This window comes from Maniola hyperantus, chromosome 4, assembly GCF_902806685.2.
Source record: "Maniola hyperantus chromosome 4, iAphHyp1.2, whole genome shotgun sequence".
In the NCBI taxonomy this organism is placed as follows: Eukaryota; Metazoa; Arthropoda; class Insecta; order Lepidoptera; family Nymphalidae; genus Maniola; species Maniola hyperantus.
Genome location: NC_048539.1, coordinates 7,923,999 through 7,946,554, shown reverse-complemented (window position 1 = coordinate 7,946,554; position 22,556 = coordinate 7,923,999). Strand labels below are relative to the sequence as shown.

General features: G+C 35.4%; 3 protein-coding genes across 3 annotated transcripts; 2 read left to right on the top strand and 1 right to left on the bottom strand.

Annotated features, from left to right (window-relative positions):
• The first annotated feature begins 404 nt into the window (after positions 1 to 404).
• Positions 405 to 12,071, top strand: LOC117997192 (uncharacterized). Its single transcript, XM_034985389.2, has 8 exons — positions 405 to 658; positions 880 to 1,000; positions 1,615 to 2,593; positions 4,091 to 4,296; positions 4,759 to 4,868; positions 5,696 to 5,902; positions 8,994 to 9,220; positions 10,689 to 12,071. The coding sequence occupies exons 1-8, from the start codon at positions 533 to 535 to the stop codon at positions 10,912 to 10,914; spliced, it is 2,202 nt and encodes a 733-aa protein (XP_034841280.1). The 5' UTR covers positions 405 to 532; the 3' UTR covers positions 10,915 to 12,071.
• Positions 12,072 to 13,245: 1,174 nt separating this feature from the next.
• On the top strand, positions 13,246 to 16,551 carry LOC117982003 (zinc finger CCHC domain-containing protein 24-like). Its single transcript, XM_034968280.2, has 4 exons — positions 13,246 to 13,440; positions 13,548 to 13,652; positions 14,363 to 14,494; positions 15,916 to 16,551. Exons 1-4 carry the CDS (start codon positions 13,417 to 13,419, stop codon positions 16,105 to 16,107), a joined length of 453 nt encoding a protein of 150 aa, XP_034824171.1. The 5' UTR covers positions 13,246 to 13,416; the 3' UTR covers positions 16,108 to 16,551.
• A 4-nt stretch (positions 16,552 to 16,555) lies between these two features.
• On the bottom strand, positions 16,556 to 21,841 carry LOC117997089 (uncharacterized). The gene is made up of 5 exons (XM_034985260.2): positions 21,537 to 21,841; positions 19,534 to 21,444; positions 19,142 to 19,311; positions 17,285 to 17,479; positions 16,556 to 16,815 (listed from the first exon to the last, which is right to left on the bottom strand). Exons 1-5 carry the CDS (start codon positions 21,625 to 21,627, stop codon positions 16,570 to 16,572), a joined length of 2,613 nt encoding a protein of 870 aa, XP_034841151.1. The 5' UTR covers positions 21,628 to 21,841; the 3' UTR covers positions 16,556 to 16,569.
• Between the last annotated feature and the right edge of the window lie 715 nt (positions 21,842 to 22,556).

Sequence of the window (22,556 nt, the reverse complement as noted above, 5' to 3'; positions counted from 1 at the left end):
TATAATGTAAGCTAGATAAAGAGCATGATTTCGGGTAGGAATATACCGATTTTTAGATTGCAATCTACCGATTTTCCATTTTGACGTTCGAGAACGACAGACAGTCGACCACTGTCGACAGCGGTAAAAATCTCGGATATGAGTTCATATTAGGGGTCTCCGATATAGTACGTGACAGATTACTGGTCTAGACTCAAAAGAGTTGGAACCCAGAGCCGTAAAACCAGTAAAAAAAAAACTAAAGAAATGAATGACGTGTGTGTCAGTGTGCTTCTTGGATTATGTTATTGGTCTGTGCTTGGATGTGTGACACAGAGTACTTTTTACATAATATGATGTGTGATGTGTGCTCATGTGCTCATTGATGTTGGAATCCCTATTATTCTAGGCATATTCTAGGTGTGTGCTTGATCTTGTCCACTTGCCGTTGCATTTTGAAAATAAAAATGTTGTCAAACTAGTTTTCAGTTTTGTAATTTTGTTGTGGTGGTTCTCGTTTGTTGATGCGTTTTTTAAGACGCATTGATCTGTAATGGAAGTAAATAATCGTTTTCATAAGTGTAGACTTTGTTTAAAAATTGGAGATTTTTGTTCAATTTTCGAAAAAGATGATTCAATTAAGTTATCAGAAATGGTTATGTCTTTTACGAATGTTAAGGTACTAACTGCTATTATCACTATATCATCATCTTACAAATGCAACAACCGACCATCAAAAAGTGTAATTTATTGCCTATTTTGAATAAACCATTTGACTTTGACTTATTTACATCTACTAGCCATTCTAAAGCATTAAACATCATTCATAATACATGTTGCAACACCTCATTTGCTTTTATGTCACTAAGTTATAGCCTTTTAAAAGTAAGTTTATTTCAGATTTACGAAGGTGATGGTCTAACAGATCGAGTATGTACTTCTTGTATCGAAAACCTAAGTACAGCTTATTTGTTCAAACTTCAGTGTGAAAGAATTGATGGTCTTTTGCGAAAATTTCCTGGTAAGTGACTACCCATGTTACCAAACAGTATATTCTATATCATAGCCTCTTTGGTAAACATTTGCTAGCTTTTAGGTGCAAATTGGTACACATGACAATATTAAGTAGTTCATTAAAAAGCGTGCTTAGTTGTAGCATACTCATGATAATGTCTTACTTCACATCTGCTTTGATTTAGCATGTTGTTTACTACTAATATTATGCTCATATCGTTCAGGCTTTTCTGTCTAAATGGATAAGTATATACGTTTTACTAAGTTGTCCTTCAAACCATCCTTCCTCTTTGTAATGCTCCATTTTTCATTCACAAATTGCTTGTAACTAAAAATACTATCAACTATTTAAATAGTACTAGTATGCTGCAATATTTCAGACATGCTACAGAGCACACACTCTTCCACTGGCACCGTCAATCAAAATCAACTGACTTGTGATTTAGTTCACAAGGTTCAAGGAATTTATTTCATTCCTCTCTGTTGTGTGTGCAATAAAAATAGGTTTAACATTTTGTTTCATATGATTGTATCCAAAAAATGTGATCATAGCCTAATATGTAGGTATGCTATAATATTCCTAGGCAGGTTATTAAATCTTTATTGGTATTTCTATTACAGATATACAAATTGACAAGCCTGATGACAGACAAAATTATAATGACTTTTACAATCAGGAGTTCCACATGCACACTGAGTATATAAAAGAAGAGAGTGATGATAACTTAGTCAAAGCAGCCCATGGCCAGAGAGACAGAGCCCCACTGAGTCCCTGTTTTGAAGTCAGTGATGAGACTGACAGTGATGTTGACTCAATCAAATGTGTATATTGTAACCAATCATATAGTAACTACGGTGCACACACTTGCCATGTCACTTGCACAATTGAGCACAATGACCTACAACGATCGAGTAGTAATGAAACACTCGTTGCTACAGATGTTACACCCACAAAAGCATCTAAACCTTTATCACCCATCCCAAACATTCCAGAATATGTTAACGTGTCTTGTGTACTTTGTGATCAGATGTATGTCCAATACGATAATTATGTGACACATCTTAATAAATGCACTGCAAATGTGAAACTTCACCATTTTGTCTGTCCGGTATGTCACGAAATGTTCACTGATAAATTCTCATATTTAGAACATTTAAAGGTACTCCACTTTAGTGCAAATGATGAAACTTGGAGAACGTGTCATGATGAAACTTTGAGAAAAGGTTATGATGAAACTTGGAGAACATGTAATGATGAAACTTTGAGAAAAGGTTGTGATGAAACTTGGAGAACATGCAATGATGAATCTTTGAGAAAAGATCATAATGAAACTTTTAGAACAAGTCATGATGAAACTTTTAGATCAAGTAATGATGACAGTTTGAGAACACCTCATGATGAAACTTTTAGTGATGCAGGTACTGATTGTGTTGATTTTGCTCCCATAATTGTTAAAACTAGAAAGCCAAAAGCGGTAAGACGGCAGATAGGTTGGTCGATTGAAGACATTTATCAGGAAATTGAATGCCAAAAAGTTGAGCAAAAACCAACTGCCACATCTAGTCCGTTAAAAAATTTCTTCTCCAAATTGGGAAATGAGTGAGTTGCACATGCTATTTAGGCATGCCTGGGACCTGCATCAGAGCTTTGCAAGAAAATACTAACACACTGCTTAAGTAATTATTTATTGTTTGTACTTACTTATTTTCTTTTTTTTAAATATGGGATATCAATTTTCTTTAATGGGAGTCTTCTATTTCATTTCTATTCTTTGAAAATGGCAAGGTTTGTTTATTTTAATTAAGTATTCTGTTGTACAAAATAAGTTTCATGTTATTAACATCATAATATAGTTATTTTAATACAATGAAATTAAAATCATAAATTAGCGAAGAATTTTTTGAAATCAGGGACTGAGAAATTACGACAATTATTTTACTGATTTTAACGGACAATGATTGGTGTCACATTTTTTCTAATTTACGTCGGTATTTTTTATATTTTTTTAGTATGTCTCAATTTCAATTTATTGCAATTCCATAAACTATGTACAAGGTAGGATTATGGATACCCAGTGTAGGTGTCGCAATTAGGTCGAAACAGTAGACCTTAGTAGGGAGACCCATATTTTTATAATTTTTATTTTCGTCGATTAGAAAATCATTTATAGCATAGTAGCACTGTTCTAATAAAAAGTTATTTAATATTTTGTTAAATTCATTTTCGTTGACGTTACGAATTTTGTCTGGCAAATTATTATACATTTACGCAAGGTCGACTAGTCGCCTGGCAACTCAGCCGACGGCGACCGTTAGAATCAGTAATTTATGATAATATGGATGTTGCCGAGCCTATGCGCACGGATTTGCGGCGACTTCGTGCGCACGGAACGGCAACGTCACACGGTGCGTAATGGCTCTGTAAGTGGCAGTACATATTGTGTTGTCATTCCCCCCGAGTCCAGTGTCACCATACAGCCCTGTACCTGTCTTCAAATTATCTATGTGTTGAGTCCGGCATGGCGTTGCAATGCGACTTTATAATCAATGGTCGGTTTATTTTTATGGTTGCACATGTGAAGAAGTTGAGACACGATCTATGAAAAGCTATTCATTTTATTAGTTAACTAGCTTATGCTCGCGACTTCGTCCACGTGGACTACATAAATTTCAAACCCCCATTTCACCCCCTTAGGGGTTGAATTTTCAAAAATCCTTTCTTTGCGGATGCCTACGTCGTAATAGCTATCTGCATGCCAAATTTCAGCCCGATCCGTCCATTAGTTTGAGCTGTGCGTTGATGGATCAGTCAGTCAGTCGGTCAGTCACTTTTTCCTTTTATATATTAAGATATGTTTCTATTTATCTTCATAAACAACGATTGAAATCCTTGAAAAGGGGTCATTTGGAGCCAATTGAACCCATTCAATCAGGGTGTAAAAACCCTTCCATGATTTCCAAGTTAAGTTCTCAATGGAAATAGTTAATTTAAAAAATGTAAAAGATTCCCATAACCTCGGAACTCCCTTTTAAGGAATGCATCATGCATGCATTGAATTAGCAGACAGTGTATAACACATACTTTTATAAATTAAAGGTCCCCCAGTAGACAAAGTAGCCCGAAAAAGGTAAGCTTCCGCAAATTTATTGAAAATGGGAAAGCCAAGACGTCAGTATATCTGCCATTCAAAAAATACATAGAAAACTACAAGTTGAGGAAGAAGGCGAACAACTACAGTCCAATAAATGCGAAGGCACAAGTGACAAGCAGAATACAAGCAACATTTCCTGAGGAAATTTCAGGCAAATAACAATATACCTATTAAAATAATAATCACAATAGTCATTCATAATATAATATTTGAATTTTGTAACTGTGTTAAACAATAATATTATATACTAGCTGATGCCCGCGACTTCGTCCGCGTGGATTTAGGTTATTAAATATCCTGTAGAAATAATCAATTTTCCGGGATAAAAAGTAGCCTATGTCCTTCCCCGGGAAGTAAGCTATCTCTGTGCCAAATTTCGTCAAAATCGGTTGGACGGTTGAGCCGTGAAAAGCTAGCAGACAGACAGACACACTTTCGCATTTATAATATTAGTATGGTTTGCAGAGAATAGACAATTATGTTCTTAAGAGAGAGATACAAAAGTTCATTAGTTTGATTGGTTACTATTCAAATGAGAGCTAAACTACGTTTACATGGGGAGCGCGCTTAGGAAACTTCCCTTAATTAATCTACTCCAACATTTTCTTTACAGATAGTGACTATGCTTCGCCAAGTGGCACTTCTGAAGACTCATGGAAAATGAAACAGAATTTAATATGTGCCTGCGATAAAAAAGTATTCATGCTATCGGAACATATTCACGTAAATACAGCAACTTTTTTAATACCTACATTTGAAATAACCTATGCCATTCACTATTACGATGAGTGCTTACAATGAGTGCCCATGTTCAAAAACAGCTTCCCAGAAGAAAATTATGAAAATCACTTTGTAACACATAGTATAATGCATTTGTGTAAAGTGAAAACCCCCCTTAGGGGTTGAATTTTCAAAATCCTTGCTGAGCGGATGTCTACGTCATTATAGCTATCTGCATGCAAATTTCCACCCGATTTGTCCAGTGATTTGAGCTGTGCTTTGATAGATCACCTTCTCCTTTTACATACTTTCCTATACTATAGATTAATTTAGAGTAAAATGACGTAATTAAAAAACAAAAACCCGACTGCTAACTGGTAACTGAAAAGCAAAAAACAAGCTTTGCATTCTATAAAAAAGATTCCGACGAATTGAGAACCTTCTCCTTTTTTTGAAGTCAGTTAAAAATAGAGATAAGGTCATTTATGTCATAAACATAAATATTAGGAAATGTATGGCAGGCGGGGGCAAGTCCTAAGTAAGTCATAAGTTGGTAGTCGTCTAAGTAATGCTTTCAGCCAGCAAATTAAAGCGCATAAAATCCGCCATTTTGATATTTTAAGAATTTTAGCTTAGGATCCCTCCTAAGCTAAAATTCTTAAAATATCAACTCGCGCCATCAAGATAAAACTTATGACGTACCATTTATCAAAATCGGTTGAGCCGTTCAGTATGAACCTTTAGCGGACATACATACATACAGGTCAAACACATAACCCTCCTTCGGACAGAAAAAAAACAGAAATAATCTATTTGGAAAATGTTTACAGGATCGCGATAGACTAGTAGCAATGGTCAATGAATTGGGCGGAGTGGTTGCCGAGAACACGAAGATGGAGATGTTGGCAACACATTTCGTGTCAGTGTTGCCAACCGACACATTCTCTGGGATGATGGTGTGCGCCCTTGCCACTGGGAAGTGGTTGCTTCACATCAGTTTCATATACGACAGTTTTCGATGCAAGAAGTTTTTACAAGTAAGATTCGAATATGTTTATTCAGAACTAGATATGGCCGCGACTTCTTATGGATTTAGGTTTTTAAATATCCCGTGAGAACTCCTTAATTTTCTGGGATAATAGTAGCCTATGTCCTTCCCCGGGGTGTGAGCTATTTCTGTACGAAATTTCGTCAAAATCAGTTAAACGGATGAGCCGTAAAAAGCTAGCAGACAGACAGACAAACAGACAGACACGCTTTCGCATTTATAATAGTATGGATGAAGATGTTGGTAACATGTTGTGTGTTAGTGTTAACTGTGAACAAACAACGAAATATTTGTGAGATGAATAACTCTAACGACCAAGATACTGCGACTGCATGGTATAAAGTAGTTATTATTTAGACTACATAATTTTTTTATTAAAGTTTGTGTTAATCTATGCATACGCGCATCATTCATCTCATTGAGTTTGGGAAGAGAACTTTGTACAATTGTTGTTGGCACTTACGTAAAAGTTTCTAACTTGGTACCATCTACGTAAAACAGATAGCGTGCGAAAGAAAGGCATAAAAAAGTGTCACTAGTTCAACGGTTGAACTAATCAGTTTGTAACAATCATGGACTCCCATACTAATGATCTCCCATACTAATAAAGCAATAGGAAAATTTGTTGAAAAGAGTACTAAAATATTAGGTTAAAGTTTATGAAATCAGTTTAGTAGATTATAATAATGCTGTACTAACACATAAAAACATAAAATAACTATTTTAGAAGATCAAATTTACAAAACGTTATAAACACTCGTATGACGAGGAAAACTGCAGTTGGGAAGGTAGTACATGGGAACGACCCAGCGGTCGATGCCTAAATGCCAAATGAGTTGTCGCGGGTGTTGAAGGACCACCGGCACGGCGGTGCTTGCATACATTGAGTGCTAAGTGCAAGGAAACGTGCACAGAGGGAACACGTTCTTATCTGTAGGGCCACGCATGTGTCTGAAACTAGAATTGAATTGACTAGAGACACAGATAGGTCTGTTGATCTCTATGTTATACAGATATTGTTTGGGGTTCTGCACTCTTCTGATGGCTTTTATAAATACAAATACATAAACCAACTTTAGCGTTTGAAGACACTCATGCGAGAGAGGGTCGGAGCGCTCTGGTGTTTGTACGTCCTGCCTAAAGGAAATCCTAGCGCTTCAGTGCTCTGAGAATCTTTTGCTAAAGTGATTTCTAACGTGAAATATTTTATCGCTTACATGTATAATACAAATACATCTACAAACTAAAATTGTGTTGGGATAGTTATTATATCCTTCTGAATGGCAATAATATATTAATACAAATGCATACACGACAAACTCGAAAGATTGGGGTCTAGCCTGCGAATATAGCTCGTTTCGGCGATACCGTAGTGCTGCCGCTCATCTTTCTGATCTTCTAAAGATCAAATGTGGGAATGCACCACGATAAAAATGCAACTCATGTTCATATTCATGATCATTATCATTATCGTAATCATATTCGTAATCGTCTATTCTCGATTGAACATAAGCGGGACGCACCGCTTTAAATAGTATGCTTGCATACGTTGCGCTATATAAAAAATGATGACGTGTTGTGGGGGGGGGGGAACTACTGTTCGTTGGTATTTCATGAGATAAATTGCTCTCTCAATAACTTGAGAAATCAAGAACAAAAGATGGGATACTAAGGGAAGGCAGAAGTTCACCGTTGATGGCGTGGCGGAGCGATCAACCATCATTTATCTTTTAATCTTTTCACCCATAAGGTAAATGATGCCAATACACAAAGCTCTTTTCCTGCTTCACCGGAGAACAGCTTGCACACGTCTAATAAATTCGGGTTTTAACTAATGTGTTAATCTCGTTGATTACGGCATGATTGTTGTCTATACAAACTAAAGGAAGATTTATTTATTTAGATTCATGCTTAATATGACTCAATACGTGAACAACCGAATGATTGATTAGACAAAACCAATACACGAACGCACGTTTCAAAAGAATATGTTAGTTTTCAATGCGCGAACACATACTTCCAAAGCCCGAACACGGTAGACAGTTGGTTCCAATACGCGAACCACCGAATGATTGATTAGACAAATCCAATACACGAACGCACGTTTCAAAATAATGTGTTAGTTTTCAATGCGCGATTACATACTTCCAAAGCCCGAACACCTACACTTACAATCATTTGGGTTTCAATATGTGAATACCCACTTCCTTTGCCCAAACCCCGTAAAGTCATTTGTCTGATGAACTCATTACTTCTGATACTCTAAAAGTTCTTGGTTTATTATGGGCACAACACTGCCAAAAGATCCTTCTGCTAGATGATGCACGTGCCACTTTAAAAATAAATTAGGAGTAACATTTATAGGTAGTTCTGTATGTGAGGTAGGGCAGGGTTTTCTTAGGTAGGACCACAGGTTAGTTACAAGTTGAACTATTGCGAACGAGCGAACAACGAAAGCAATAATAAAAAAAAAAGATTTCGATGAATTGCGAATCTCCTCCTTTTTTGAAAAACGTACGAACGTCACGTCGTGTGCAGTGTGTCGTGTGTTGCGTATCGTGCCGTGCATGGGGTTCCTTGTCCTACTACGATCCTATAAAACAGCGATTCAAAATTGGTGGGCTGCGGAACCCTAGGGTTCCGTGGAAGGGTCACAGGGGTTCCACGGTCTGTCCGAGAGTTACCTAAATAAACGTTTGTGGAAAAGACTCATAACCGCGCCGCACCGTCACGCCTACACGGCAGTTTAAGATGGAAGCTACTCGGTAGGTATACTCCTAATCGGCATTTTACCGGGAACAGGTAGGGTGGTAACAAGCCGCGGCCGAAGCCTCCCACCAGACCAGACTCAAGCCGGAAATCGAACCGGGACCACCAACTTTTTATACAACAGTGCACGCACTGCGCCATGGAGTATTTATTTGTCAAAATAAATGTTTTGCAAATACCTACTTATAATAATTATTATTTATCATTATCAACATAACCAGCTGGGGTTCCGCCAAAAAATAATGATCAATTAGGGTTCCATGGCCAAATAAAATTGGGAACCTCTGCTATAAAAAAGCCCTGATTCACAGGAAAATATGTATGAATGGGTAAGACACCCTAAAATAGTCGAGATCGACAACACGAGCGTCGAAGTGGCGAAGGCGGCCGTGTTCTGGCACGTGGAACTGCACAAGGATCGCTCCAAATACCCCTTCGAAGGCAAGCAGATTGTGCTGATCATGAAGAAAAAGTACAGGCAGTACTACCAAATGATCTTTAAGACCCTCAAGGCGAAGCCTGTGACTTATGATCCCAGGTAAAACTTTCTTTTGTATTTTGATCGTTCTTCGTTCATCATCATCATCATGATCAACCCATCACCGGCTCACTACAGAGTACAGGTCTCCTCTCAGAGTGAGAAGGGTTTTGGCCATAGTCTACCACGCTGGCCAAGTTCGGATTGGCAGACTTCACACACCTTTGAGAACATTATAGAGAACTCTCAGGCATGCAGGTTTCCTCACGATGTTTTCCTTCACCGTTAAAGCAAGTGATATTTTAATTACTTTAAAACGCACATAACTCCCAAAAGTTAGAGGTGCGTGCCCGGGATCGAACCCCTGACCTCCGATCAGGAGGCGGATGTCTTAACCACTAGGCTATCACAGATATCGTTCTGTTCTTCGTTATCGATTTATATTCGTGTTCAAACCCTAGGACCTAGAAAGTTCAAATTTTGTACCTACAGATATTCCCTCTATAATATAGAAAAATGACATACATATATAATACTAGCTGATTCCTGCGACTTCGTCCGCGTGGATTTACGTTTTTTAAAATCCCGCGGGAACTCTTTGATTTTTCGGGATTGTTGTCGTTGCTTGGTACCTACAATATGAATTTACTATGAACACTTCCTGAATCTTGATAACCCAGGCGGGCAGTAACCCTGCAGCATCAGGATTAAGGAGTTGAATCCAGAATTTTTTATGTGACCACGACGTAAACTTTTTTTGTTGATTTAAAAAAAAAATTGCAAATCGGTCCAGAAACCTCAAAAAAATCGATGTAGAAAAAAGAACCACCTCCTTTTTGACAGTCGGTTAAAAACCGATGACCTTGAAATATTTACGGAACAATCTTTAAAATATCCCGTTTCTAACAAAAAAAGAATGAATGAAATCGGACTACGCGTTAATGAACTCAGTATACATTTTAACTTTCGTCCCCTCCTACGGGAACCATGCTGAATTTCGGGATAAAAAGTATCCTATATTCTTCCTCATAGTATGACCTCAAATCATACCAAGTTTCATTGGAATCCATTCAGTAGTTTCAGCGTGATGCGCGGCCGTGATACAGACAGACAGACAAAAATGAAAAAAATTACAGTTTTGGGTTCAGTATCTTATAGAGTGCCCTCGAAAAAAATTTTTCAAAATATCTTCAATGTACAGAATTTGACCTGTTACAGTTTTATTATAATCAATACTTATAATAAAACTGTAACAGGTCAAATTCTGTACATTGACAGACAGACAGACAGACAAAAATGAAAAAAATTACAGTTTTGGGTTCAGTATCTTATAGAGTGCCCTCGAAAAAAAATTTTCAAAATATCTTCAATGTACAGAATTTGACCTGTTACAGTTTTATTATAAGTATTGATTGATTATAAGGTAATTTTTCTAAATTCCGAATTTTTCGAAGTGAAGCCGCGGGTAGTAATTAGTTTACCTACAAATCCATGCTAATTACAATAAAAGAGTTCATTTTATTTACAGAACTCCCGGAAGCTGTTGTTCCGCCGACTACTGTTTTGTGGACATGAAGATAATAGAAAGAGTCAAGTTGCGGTTTTTCTTCCACCACAAAGTACCTGTCTTCCCTTACCAGTACATTTTAGTGTATTTGCTTAAAAGAGGCCGTGTGGACGACGAACAAAAATATTTGCTACAAGACTGTACTCAAATTAATGATAAAGATTTTTTTTTAAATAATACTTACTAAATTATACTTAAGGTTTGTATCAAGTCAAAGAAGGCTCTGAACGACACCACAGTAGAAGGAATATGTTTGCGGATGATACCTACCGCACTTCCCTATTGCGCGAGAAGGAATAGTTTTATGTATTGTATAGTAATTAAGTTAGTAAGTACATATGTAATTATAGTCCAGCTATCTTTCCTAACGTTAATTGTACAAGTACATAGTGGAAGGACTCTCAGAAATGAAGAATTTGCATCATCAATGCAATAGATTTTTACTCCTGGTCAAACATGCGTAACTTGTAGAGTTTACATTGCGGAGCGCTACGGTAGGTAGTGCTGCTTCCTTATTACCTGACGCCGGCTCCACACGTTGGCTTCAACACTGTTCTCCCAACGCGTGGATCGAGAAATTAGCAATGGCCTCAACACTCGCGCCAACGTTGGGAGTTCGCCGTTCTGTGTCGGTTTTTTCAAAGGAATCTGCGCCAACGTTCGCGATCCATCCACACGTTGCCGCCAACGCCAGTCTTGTTGAGTGCGTACGTCCACCTCTTCTTTGACCTCAACATGAAGATGTCCGATACAGAAATCTAAATTGCTCTTAGCGCTTTTGCGGTTATAAGGGCATATAATTTGTATTTACCCATATTCGCAATAAAGAAATTTGAATTTGAATTTGTTTGATGAAAAAAAGGATGGCATTTCCTTTTTTCATCAAACAAATACAAATTTTATGCCTTTAGTACTGTAAAAGCGCTTAGAGCAATTCAGATTTCTGTATCGGACATCTTCACGTTGGCTCTGATTGTACAGAAATGTATTAATACACGTGTACGCCTCACGAAAATAACCGACCAACGTTGGTACGAGCGTTAGCACCAACGTGTGGAGCACTTACTGTGAATGCCTTTATACAGTTTCTTTTATACAACTTAGTTGGGTGACCAGGGCCTAGATATTTATATAGGTTATGGGTATGTGACTAATCATTTTAATGGCCATTTTATTCATTAAGGAATATAATTTAATAGTTATGATGTTAGTATAATTTGTTAGTTGCAATTAGAAAATATAGATTAATGTCTATTACTAACTTTGATATAATTGAATAATCAATGGAGCTATTAACAGATTATTATATTTTATATTTAAAATCAAATATATTGACAATAAACTTTAAAATAACAATAATGCATTTTTAATACAAAATCTTCTGTCAAAGTCGCTCGAGTGGTGCAGATTCACTGTTAAGCTTTCTGAAGCTGTAGTAGTCTCTTTCTTCTATTTTTTAACTAAAAGTTTTATATGAAAATAATATTTATGACTAATACAGAAGACTCCTTCTGTATTAGTAGCCTTTAAAATAACCTAATAATCGAATCAATGTAAAAAACCAAAAACTAACACTTTATATCAATATGACTACGAGATAATTTTAGTCTGGCTAACGAAAGAAGAGACTGGAAAAGCGCGGATATCAATATGGCAGCTTTGAAATTAGCTGGAATAATAGTCTAATTTGATATAACAGAAATAAAAATAAGTAATTCTAAAGCAAGTACCATCAAATAAGGTTATTCCAGCTGCGCGATTGCGGGAGAATGACAGCTACAATGTCTCGATCGCAATCACCTCTGATTGGTTGACGCTCGCTCACTATTGGCTGCAATGCATTGTTGCAACAAGAATCGCACAAATTCAGCCAATCAGAACAATTGAGATTGTAATAATGATTGATGCAGGTTTCCCGCAATCGAGGTGCTGATGTCTCATACCAGAGATTATTTATTAACAAATAATCTCTGGTCATACTAATTTTGGGGCTGCCATACTGATATTTTTTAAATTTGGCGCGCTTTTCCTGTCTCTTCTTTCGATAGCCAGACTTTAAGAACAAATCCCAACACAGTCTGTAAAAGGTTTTTTGGCTTTACTACGTGCAATGTAGGATAGGAGTGGCAATAGATGTAAAAGCTAGTTGCTAATCAACCGAGCCTAGTAACTATACTGCAACCCACCATTGCACAATAACTTCTAAAACAACAAAACAAATCAATTATTTCTCTAAAATACTTGAGTTAACATAACCTCACTTTAAGTTGTTTGTCAAGATCTCACGTACAAAATAGGTACGTCTTGACAAACAAAAAAGTGGCTACGGTTATAAGGACAACATAATCATTTTGTCACTTCTAATAAGGGCTTAGCTATCTCGCTATAACAGTAAGTTACAATAAGGCTATGTCTACAGGTATTTATTCTGAGTAGAACGGCAATCGGCTCAAAAGGGTCAGAACCCAGAGCCGTACAACCAGTTAAAAAAAAATAACGGTAATGTCCCTTTGAAAAGTCAAATTAAAAGTTAAATAGTGATCTGTGACTACAACAATATTTTAATACTGGAGGGTCAAATTTTATATTTTGATCTGTAAACAAGTGTTATGATCATTTCGAGGTTTTTCGAAGAACGAAGGTACTGAACTTCTATTCGATTTTGTTGTTTTCGCTTTTTCTTGGAAGTATGGGTTGCTTCTGGTCCAGTGAGGTATGTTTTTATTAGGTCAAGTTTCAAACTTTGTACTCTTGATTCATAAAAAGTTGCATTGAATTTATATAAAATACCTGTTAATTATTATTAAATGTTATTTTTAGGGTCGTGAACATTGTGCGCACTGTAATCGCACAGCAGTGAACAATTTGGTGATCATCGACCATGTGTGTGAAATATGTATCAATAGAGCTGCCAGATCTCATTACGTATGTATTATGTATTATTACTTCAGCAATACATAAATACCTCGGTACCTTATTTACTAATATGCACCTACACCCAGGTCATCATCATTAACAACCCATCGATCAGATCGACCGACGTCGTCAACCACTAGACTAGGCTATTGCTACTCATAGGTAGTCTGTGTAGAATCGCCTGTTTGCGACTGCAACAGTCAAAGTTTTCAAAAACTAATGAGTTATTAGAAAAAGGATTTACAATGGCTGTAAATTAGTTTCTATCGAGTTTAGAAGGATGGTGTGTTCTGTGGGATTAACCGTCCAAATAGGTTTGAACATTGTTTGTCAAAAGTGTAGTCGCAAACAGGCGAAATATTATTTAGCAAGTGTCTGCCACGTTTGACATTTTGTGGCTCAACCTCCCTCAACCCCTGAACAAATTTTGACGAAAGGCACAGAGATGGCTTTCTGAAGACATGGGAAACTTTTTATTTAAGAAAATCTTAGTTTCCCACAGGGTTCTTAAAAACCTAAATCTAAGAATGTTAAGAGGCGCTATTGGTGCGACCTCGGTCACGACAACAAACTGGTGGAATACGTAATTCAATTCAATCAAATTGATGGGTTGCATGCGGCCCACAGGATCGTAGCTGTGGTCGTACCAGTGCGCGTTTTTTTTCCGCTCTAGATCACAGACATCATATAACATACATTTTTATTATACTTTGTTTAAGTTACCACCCGGTCCCAAATTTGGGGAATACCGCTGTAGCGCTTGTGGACGATACTGGAACAGTCGTTGGTGCTGGCCAAATAAGTATCAGATGTGTCAAAATTGTAAGATAGCAACCCTGCCTTATAAATATGTAAGTTTGTGAATTTACAGTTTTAATTATTTAATACAAAAGAGCGTGAGTCTACCTTACTGTTAAAGTGGCTTGATCTCAAAAAAACCGGCCAAGTGCGAGTCAGGCTCGCGCAACGAGGGTTCCGTAATTCAGTCGTATTTTTTCGACATTTTGCATGATAACTCAAAAACTGATGCATAAAAATAAATAAAAATCAGTTTTAGAATGCACAGGTGAAGACCTTTCATATGATACCCCACTTGATATAGTTATCTTACTTCGAAAATTGAAAATACTAATTATTAGTTTATGACATATTGACATATTAACACATATTAACACCGTAGCAGCTGACTCATTTCGAAGATTAGGATTTGTACTACGCAACTCTCGGGAGTTCCATAGTCCTTTGGTAATACGATTACTATATTACGCCTTAGTCCGAAGTAAGCTCGAAACAAGCACCTGTGTCTGGCATCCGTACGAGGCAAAGTACGGGCTTATATTAGAAAAAGTACAAAAGGCCTTCCTAAGATACCTGTATAAACGTTGCTATGGATATTATCCTTTCCTATACCCAACCAAATTTCTGTTAGGTTGCTTAGGTTTCAACTCCCTGGAGGTCAGACGCATTTGCGACCAACTCAAAATTATGTGTCAAATTTTGCGAGGAGATGTTAATGCTCCAGAACTTCATAACCAACTGTGTCGCATACGTGTCCCTGAATCCAACAGTAATCTTCGTCCACGAAAAAATAAACTTTTCGTGGTCCCACATCATCGCACTGTTGCTAGATCTATGTCACCTATACCCCGTTCATTAGCATCATTCAACGCGCTTTTGGACAATAATGCTCAATGGGACCCATTTAATGATGGGTCTATAATACTGGTTCGGGAGTTACTGAAGTACGCTGAGAGCATTGCATGAATATGTCATTCAATGTTCTCAGCGTACATATTCAAAATTCTTTGATCTTTTATCGTTTTGTATTTTATGTCTTTTTTCTTGTACCTTTATTTGTATTTAAATTTATTATTAATCATCTAGTTAGTGTAAGTGGCACTGCCGTTCTAATTAGATATAAAATAAATAAAATAAAAAAATAAAAATAAAAAAAATCACAAAATAAAATAAATAAATGACCACAAATTAATTTTTTTTGTGTGTGTAACCACAAATTCACGATTTTCAGATTTTTCCCCTAATGTCAGCTATAAGACCCACCTTTCTGCCAAATTTCATGATTCTAGGTCAACGGGAAGTACCCTGTAGGTTTCTTGACAGACAGACAGACAGACAACAAAGTGATCCTATAAGGGTTCCGTTTTTCCTTTTGAGGTACGGAACCCTAAAAATAGCTTATCTTGTATTTTAACCCTCTTAAAAATGTCCTTTGTATAAATAATTTGTTACTTTTTAAATGGTCCAATTTCAGAGGGATTTAGAACCTACGGATTTAACTAGTTCTGCTGACAACAGACATGAACATGTGAGAGAACTTTGCCAAATGTGTCTGCAGCTCGGACACTCCTGCAAGGATTTTAATAAAAAGTATAAACCTCAAACTCAAAAAACTACTTGTAATTCAAAAACAACAAAGATGAGAACATACCCAAAACATTGGTGATACTTTTTTAGCGTTTAAACTATCGTGAGTGATTTCTATTATATAATATCTCTCACCTGGCTGTCTATACTTATTACTCACGTGTTTAGTCGATTTTAGTAAGGGAGTCAGTTCGCGCACGCGTCGTAGTCTGTAAACACGTGAGTATAGCCGGGTGTGAGATATTATATATATTGGTGATACTCTTTTATAGTTATTTCATTGTAGCATGGTGCAGGTGTTGTATGAGAGTTTGATATGGTTGTTGGAAAATGCTCAATTGAATTAGTAAATAATATTGATTAATGATTCTCAGGGCCTAGTATTATTTATCGATTAAAAACAGAAACAATATTCAAAATTTGACTCAGCAGCGTAATAAATAATATAGTGATTAAGTGAATTCATGAGAATACTACTATATTCGAATTAGTTCAAAGAAAATGGAGAAAAAAATAAAAAATTATAATTTGGTAACTTGTTTTATTTTGATACTTTTGTTAGAAAAAGATTTTTTATCATATCTGGTTGTTTGAACTTTCTCACTAAAGTCTGTGGCAAATCAGCAGAAAGATCCTCTTTCTTCTCGGCTATATAGGCAAAGAGCGGTAGAAAAATAGTTGCTAATTCTTCAATATAGCTTTCCTTTACTACATTTTGGATCAATGCAAATTTTTCGAACACTGTTATCACTTGACTATCACTTAGTGGCATTTTGAAAAATTTGTACTGAAAAAAATAAGAAAAAATGTATTTTTTTCTGAAATATCCATACTAATTTTTTGTGTGTTTGTCTATCTATTTTAAGACCCATCTGCTTAACCGGTTTTGATGAAATTTAGGTAGATAGACAGCTCATCGCATAGCGAATGTTTGCATTTAAATACTGGTAATTTTTTTTTAAATAGGTTAAGAAATTGTTTTTACATATAGCAGGCATCGATATTTTGTATTCCAAAGATAATACATAACTAATGCTCGTTTCAATTTCCTAAATTGAATTATTTGATCTTTACTTTAGTTTCATTTCGAAACTAAAGCATGTATAATGATAGAGTAGCAAAATGAGTTTTAATTAGAGTAGTTACATTTCTTTGTTGAGAGTAAAAATTCCTCATTCAGTAACTTACTTCTGTCAAAACAGTTATAAATAGCTAGAAGGTTGTTTTCATTTTTAAACAAAAGATTTTCAGCTTACCCTTGTGGTAGCAACAAAGTTTTTCATACAGTATATCAGACATGCTTTTGTAGACTCTGTGTAGTTTGATTTTTCTGCTACACATAATAATAATAATGCATCATGAAATACATCTAATATTTTCACATTTTCGAATACTGTACAAAGACTGTCCCATATTTGGTACCATTCTTGAAGTATAGTGGAACTTAGTGTCTGGAATAGAAAGAAAGTAATAGAATATTATATTAATAGTTATTTATGCTACAAGTGCGGCACTAAGAATCTAAAATGCCAAAGTCGCAACCTTGGCATTTTAGATTCTTTTAAAAAACCGGCCAAGTGCAAGTTAGGCTCGCGCAACGAGGGTTCCGCACTACAGTCGTATTTTTTCGACATTTTGCACGATAATTCAAAAACTATGATGCATAAAAATAAATAAAAATCGGTTTTAGAATGCACAGGTGAAGCCCTTTCATATGGTACCCCACTTGATATAGCTATTTTACTTCGAAAATTGAAAATACTAATAGGCTAGTTGACACTTTTTTTAAGTAGGTCTTAAATGGTTAATATTTGTCCTATTAGATCAAAAAAATTAACACTATATTTTTTTGCGCCCTAAAATCCGTAAAACTTTAGTTTAAAAATATATTTTTCTTAGACAGGTGAAAACACTGTCGGCCATTTTTGGCCGATAGATTATCTGTGCTCTGACGTCTGCATTTGTAAACAACAGCATAACCTACCAAAGTTTAATAAACATGACTTCTATACTAGTTTACATGAAAAATATAGTAATTATCGTTATTGTATCATCCGAGAATGTAAAAACGCATCGATAAAGACCACAGGAAAGTTGTGGATTAGAGTGCCCAGTGAAATAAATATACGTAACACGCGAAGACTTGCTTAAAGGGATCCTATATCACTAACGACTGCAACCCAAATTTATTTTTGCAAAGATCACTTTGTTGTAAGTCTTACTTAATAACTTATTCAATTTATATAGAGAAAACGATAATTTTTTACGTTTACTATGAGTTTTTAGAAATATATAAAAACTAGCTTATGCTCGTGACTTCGCCCGCGTGAACTTCATAAATTTCAAACCCCCATTTAACCCACTCAGGGGTGGAATTTCAAAAAATCCTTTCCTAGTGGATACCTTCTCTTTACCTACAAAGAACACACCCACCAAATTTCATGTATCTAGAACCAGCTGTTTAGATGTTTAGGCTGTGCATTGATATATAAGTTAGTCAGGAGGACTTGAAATTTTATATATATGGATACTACGTTAGTCAATAGGGATGACATTTGTTTGTTTACATATTTAATGACGTCACATCATGGCTGACAGCGTTTTCTGAGATTCAAATAAAAATAAAAACTTTATTTTTTTAAACTGGATTTATATATCCATCCTGCGTTTTTAATAATTGTTATTGATATATTTCGTTGTCTTAAGCAAAATACTATAATAAATAATCATTTATTGGACGAAATTAGATATGAGTCAAGTAGCCTATTATTAATTTATGACCACAATTTAATTTTTTTTGTGTGATGTAACCACAAATACACTTCAGGTTTTCAGATTTTTCCCCTAATGTCTGCTATAAGACCTACCTGCCAAATTTCATGATTCTAGGTCAACAGGAAGTACCCTGTTGACCTAGAATAGAAGATAGGTTTCTTGACAGACAGACAACAAAGTGATCCTATAAGGGTTCCGTTTTTCCTTTTGAGGTACGGAACCCAAAAAAATATGAATAAAAACAGGACATTCAATTAAGTAAATTCTTTCTTGTGATGATCACTTTTAAACAAATCATGTTCAATTTTTTAATTATTGAAATATATTTTAGTAAATACCTGTGAGAGCCACAATGACAAATGTTCTATATCCATATCCTTGTGTATGTGCATTCCACTAATTACCTCAACAAAGGTATTTCCCGGAGGATTCCAAAGTCGTCTGAAGTAGTAAATGTTCAAAGGATTTATATTCCTTAACTTGCTTTTGAGCCATGCGCTTTCTTTTTCTATAATGAAATATAACAAGTGTAAACTCAAAATAATGAAATGTCTACATAATTACCTGTCGGTTACTTCAAGAAAAATCTAGTAAATAAAATACCGTTCAGTACCTACCTAGTTTCTTATCGATTACAAATAAACAAGTTTTTCCTCTTTATGATATCTGTAAGTATAGATATAAAGAATTATTTCAAAATTGAAAAATTGGTTATAAAAAAGTATATTACCGGTCATGTCATTGGTGTTTAATACTAATTGCAGCTGCAACACAAGTTCCAGAGTAGACGGTGCTTGTGCAACATACGTGTTCATCTTCCAGCGGACAGTATCCAGTGTCTGAGCTAGCATGGCCAGTGTAGGAGCTCTGTATTCTCTCAACTCGTCAAATGTGTACGCTGCCTGCAAAAGCTTACATTGAATACAGATCTGAGTAATGTCCTTGTTTAGAAGTCCACTGTGTAAGTTTGGCATGATTATTAACAATAGTAGCATTGGCCCAGGTATCGCCTTTGCTGATTTTAAGTTTTTCAAAAAACAAATAAAATTGTTTTGTTTATCTTCAGTGTTCAGATTACTCGCTATTATCTCCTTAGCCTCTAATACTATACAAGGTTCTAGGCCCTCATTGTAGTAATGTTTAGAATATTTTTCTAAACATTTCATAACTTTAATCATGATATCAGTTTGATGCATATTTTCACTTGCCAGATGAAATATCTTGCTGTACACTTTCCTAGGATTCTGTAAGAAAACAGTCAAGATATCTGACAGATCTGCCTCTGGGGAAATGATTAATTTATTAAATATTTCTGTCATCATACTGTTGAATTCTGTAGTTTGCAAATTGTCATTGAAACTACCATTTCCATAATGTTCATCAACTATTTCATACTTATTACTACTAGAACAGCATTGAAATGCTTTGATTGCTAATAATAGTAACATTTCCTTGTTTTCAACGTTATCTTTAAGATAGCTGTAGACAATTTTAAATAACTTGTAGCACTCGTCTTCATTGAAGGCTTCTAAATGGGAAGTAACTTGTGCAATCAAATTCATATCCTCACATAGATTTTCCTTATATAATAATGCTTTAATCCAGTGAGTACTTTCATTATCCTCTTTATTTATGTTTTTTATGATAGCAGTAGTGTCAGATTTATTGATAACATCAGCCAAGTCCATGGGTTTACAAGAAATTTGCTGTAGCATGGCAACAACTGCATGATCTGAAACACCACTGATTTTGCACAGATCTGTGTGAACATTGTAACATAACTCACCAATGGTTTGCTGCATGCTTTGTCCATTCTCTTCAAACTCACTCCATGCACAAAATATCTCCACGCTGACTTCCATTATGAGGCTTTTACATTTATCCAATAGAGCTATATTACAATTGTTTATACTTTCCAATACATCACTGTTGTTACATTGGCTCATAGGAACAGTGGATTGTTCATTAATGACAATACCATCTCTATAACTTAATTCATAAAGATCATGGAAGTCTAATGGCTTAAACTTTTGTGGGCCAGTATAATTAGTAAAGCATTCAGATACCAGCTGCAGCATTTCATACAGACGGTTCCCAATATACTTGTAATCATCGTCTGTACTCAATCTATCCAATTTACTACAATTTGGTGGATCAGAAAAATAATTTAAACACTTTTGGAAATTGTTGAAGCTACGAGTTATTTCATCCCCTTCTAAATTAAAAAATATTAATCTGCATATCATTCTGTAACATCCTAGACTCAACATTTTTAATTTTTGCATACATTCTGTGGGATCGAAATACTTGAAGTGCACTAATAATGCTTCCGCTACCTCCAAAGATAACAGAGGGCAGGTGAAAACTAGTATTTCGTAAATAAATTTGTCCATGTGGAGTTTCCAAAATATTTCACACATGAGACATTTTGATACAGTGGGTATAGTCCAAATGAGAAAAGCAATGCCATCCAAATCAATCAGTTCTTCTAGAATTGGTAAATCTGAATTTAGACAAATATAAAAAGCAAACTTGCGGTTTTGAGTATTTTCCTCGAAAACTCCATTTTCTCGCATATACATTCCTTTTTGTAAAAAATTTCGTAAGTTGTCTACGACATATTCAAATTTTTCTTCATTGCCTGAAAAAACAGTTACCTAATTAACAACACGATTTAACGACATAATAAAATAAACTCAATTTATTTACTTAAAAATGTGTTACGTTACATACCTCCTCGTTCTTTCAATTTGGTAAAAGAATATACACTGTTCGCAGATATAATAATTCCTTGGAAAGCTGATAGTTCTGGTGTGAACTCCATAATGTCCAGGTAATAAAAATTATTTTATTTGCTTTTGTTGATAATATTCTATTTCTATTATAATGTAAATACATAGATTAATTATTGGTCTCGCTCCGCTGTATGTGTAAATAGCTTCTCGTTAGTTTATAATTTCCCGGTTTGAAAGAAACGAGAGAACAATAAATACCTATTTAAGAAATAATATTTTTATTTTCCATATGTCCATGACAGAGTCAAAGAGCGTATCCACAGCCACAGCGTATCAATATGTAACCTTGTTTCTTAACCTTAAAAGAGTTTTTTTTACGGCCCTGGATACCAGTCCTCAAAAGAGTAGGTATGTAATTGTAACCCACAGACAATAACATCACTACATTTCAAGAGACGGGACTTTCATACAAAACAAAATGTATGGACTGGATTGCATGCACGGACAGAAAGACAGTAATACCAACATAACCAAACAAGTAGTCTTCTAGGTTATTACCCGCTAATCTGTGTAAAGCCAGAAGAACAAAACAAAAAAAAAATCCCCTAACTTTTGTTTCTTTGAAGTTCTCAGTTGAAATTCAATAATCTAGGTATAATACCCAGTTTACACGTATTAAGTAATTAACTAAATTTTAAGCGACTTAATGCAGTGTGTGCAAACAGTGAATTTAGTAATAACTAATAAGTAGCAAGTAAACAAGAAGAATATAATTTTTTAAATTTTTCGGTTAAGTAGCCGCGCGCTCCTCACCCCGCGCAACCTCGTTAAAATCACGTTAAAATTTAAAACTTTTCTTAAAATTTTTCTTCTGACTTGGCTGAGCACATAAATAATTAGTTACAGAGATTATTATTTCACACGTTTCGTTGTTCATCTCGGAATGAACTTAAGAGAACTAAATTACTTGTCTGGATGCGTGAAAACGCTTGATTAAAATTAAACTACTAAACAACTT

Bases quoted from the DNA above. Each gene is read 5' to 3' on its own strand.
- LOC117997192 (XM_034985389.2), top strand. From the start codon at position 533: ATGGAAGTAAATAATCGTTTTCATAAGTGTAGACTTTGTTTAAAAATT. The intron at 1,001-1,614 runs GTAAGTGACTAC...TTTCTATTACAG, and splicing joins TCTTTTGCGAAAATTTCCTG to ATATACAAATTGACAAGCCT. The intron at 5,903-8,993 runs GTAAGATTCGAA...CCTGATTCACAG, and splicing joins GATGCAAGAAGTTTTTACAA to GAAAATATGTATGAATGGGT.
- LOC117982003 (XM_034968280.2), top strand. From the start codon at position 13,417: ATGGGTTGCTTCTGGTCCAGTGAG. The intron at 13,441-13,547 runs GTATGTTTTTAT...TGTTATTTTTAG, and splicing joins GTTGCTTCTGGTCCAGTGAG to GGTCGTGAACATTGTGCGCA. The intron at 14,495-15,915 runs GTAAGTTTGTGA...GTCCAATTTCAG, and splicing joins CAACCCTGCCTTATAAATAT to AGGGATTTAGAACCTACGGA.
- LOC117997089 (XM_034985260.2), bottom strand. From the start codon at position 21,627: ATGGAGTTCACACCAGAACTATCAGCTTTCCAAGGAATTATTATATCT. The intron at 17,480-19,141 runs GTATTTACTAAA...TTTCTATTCCAG, and splicing joins TGTCATTGTGGCTCTCACAG to ACACTAAGTTCCACTATACT. The intron at 16,816-17,284 runs GTAAGCTGAAAA...TATTTTTTTCAG, and splicing joins ACTTTGTTGCTACCACAAGG to TACAAATTTTTCAAAATGCC.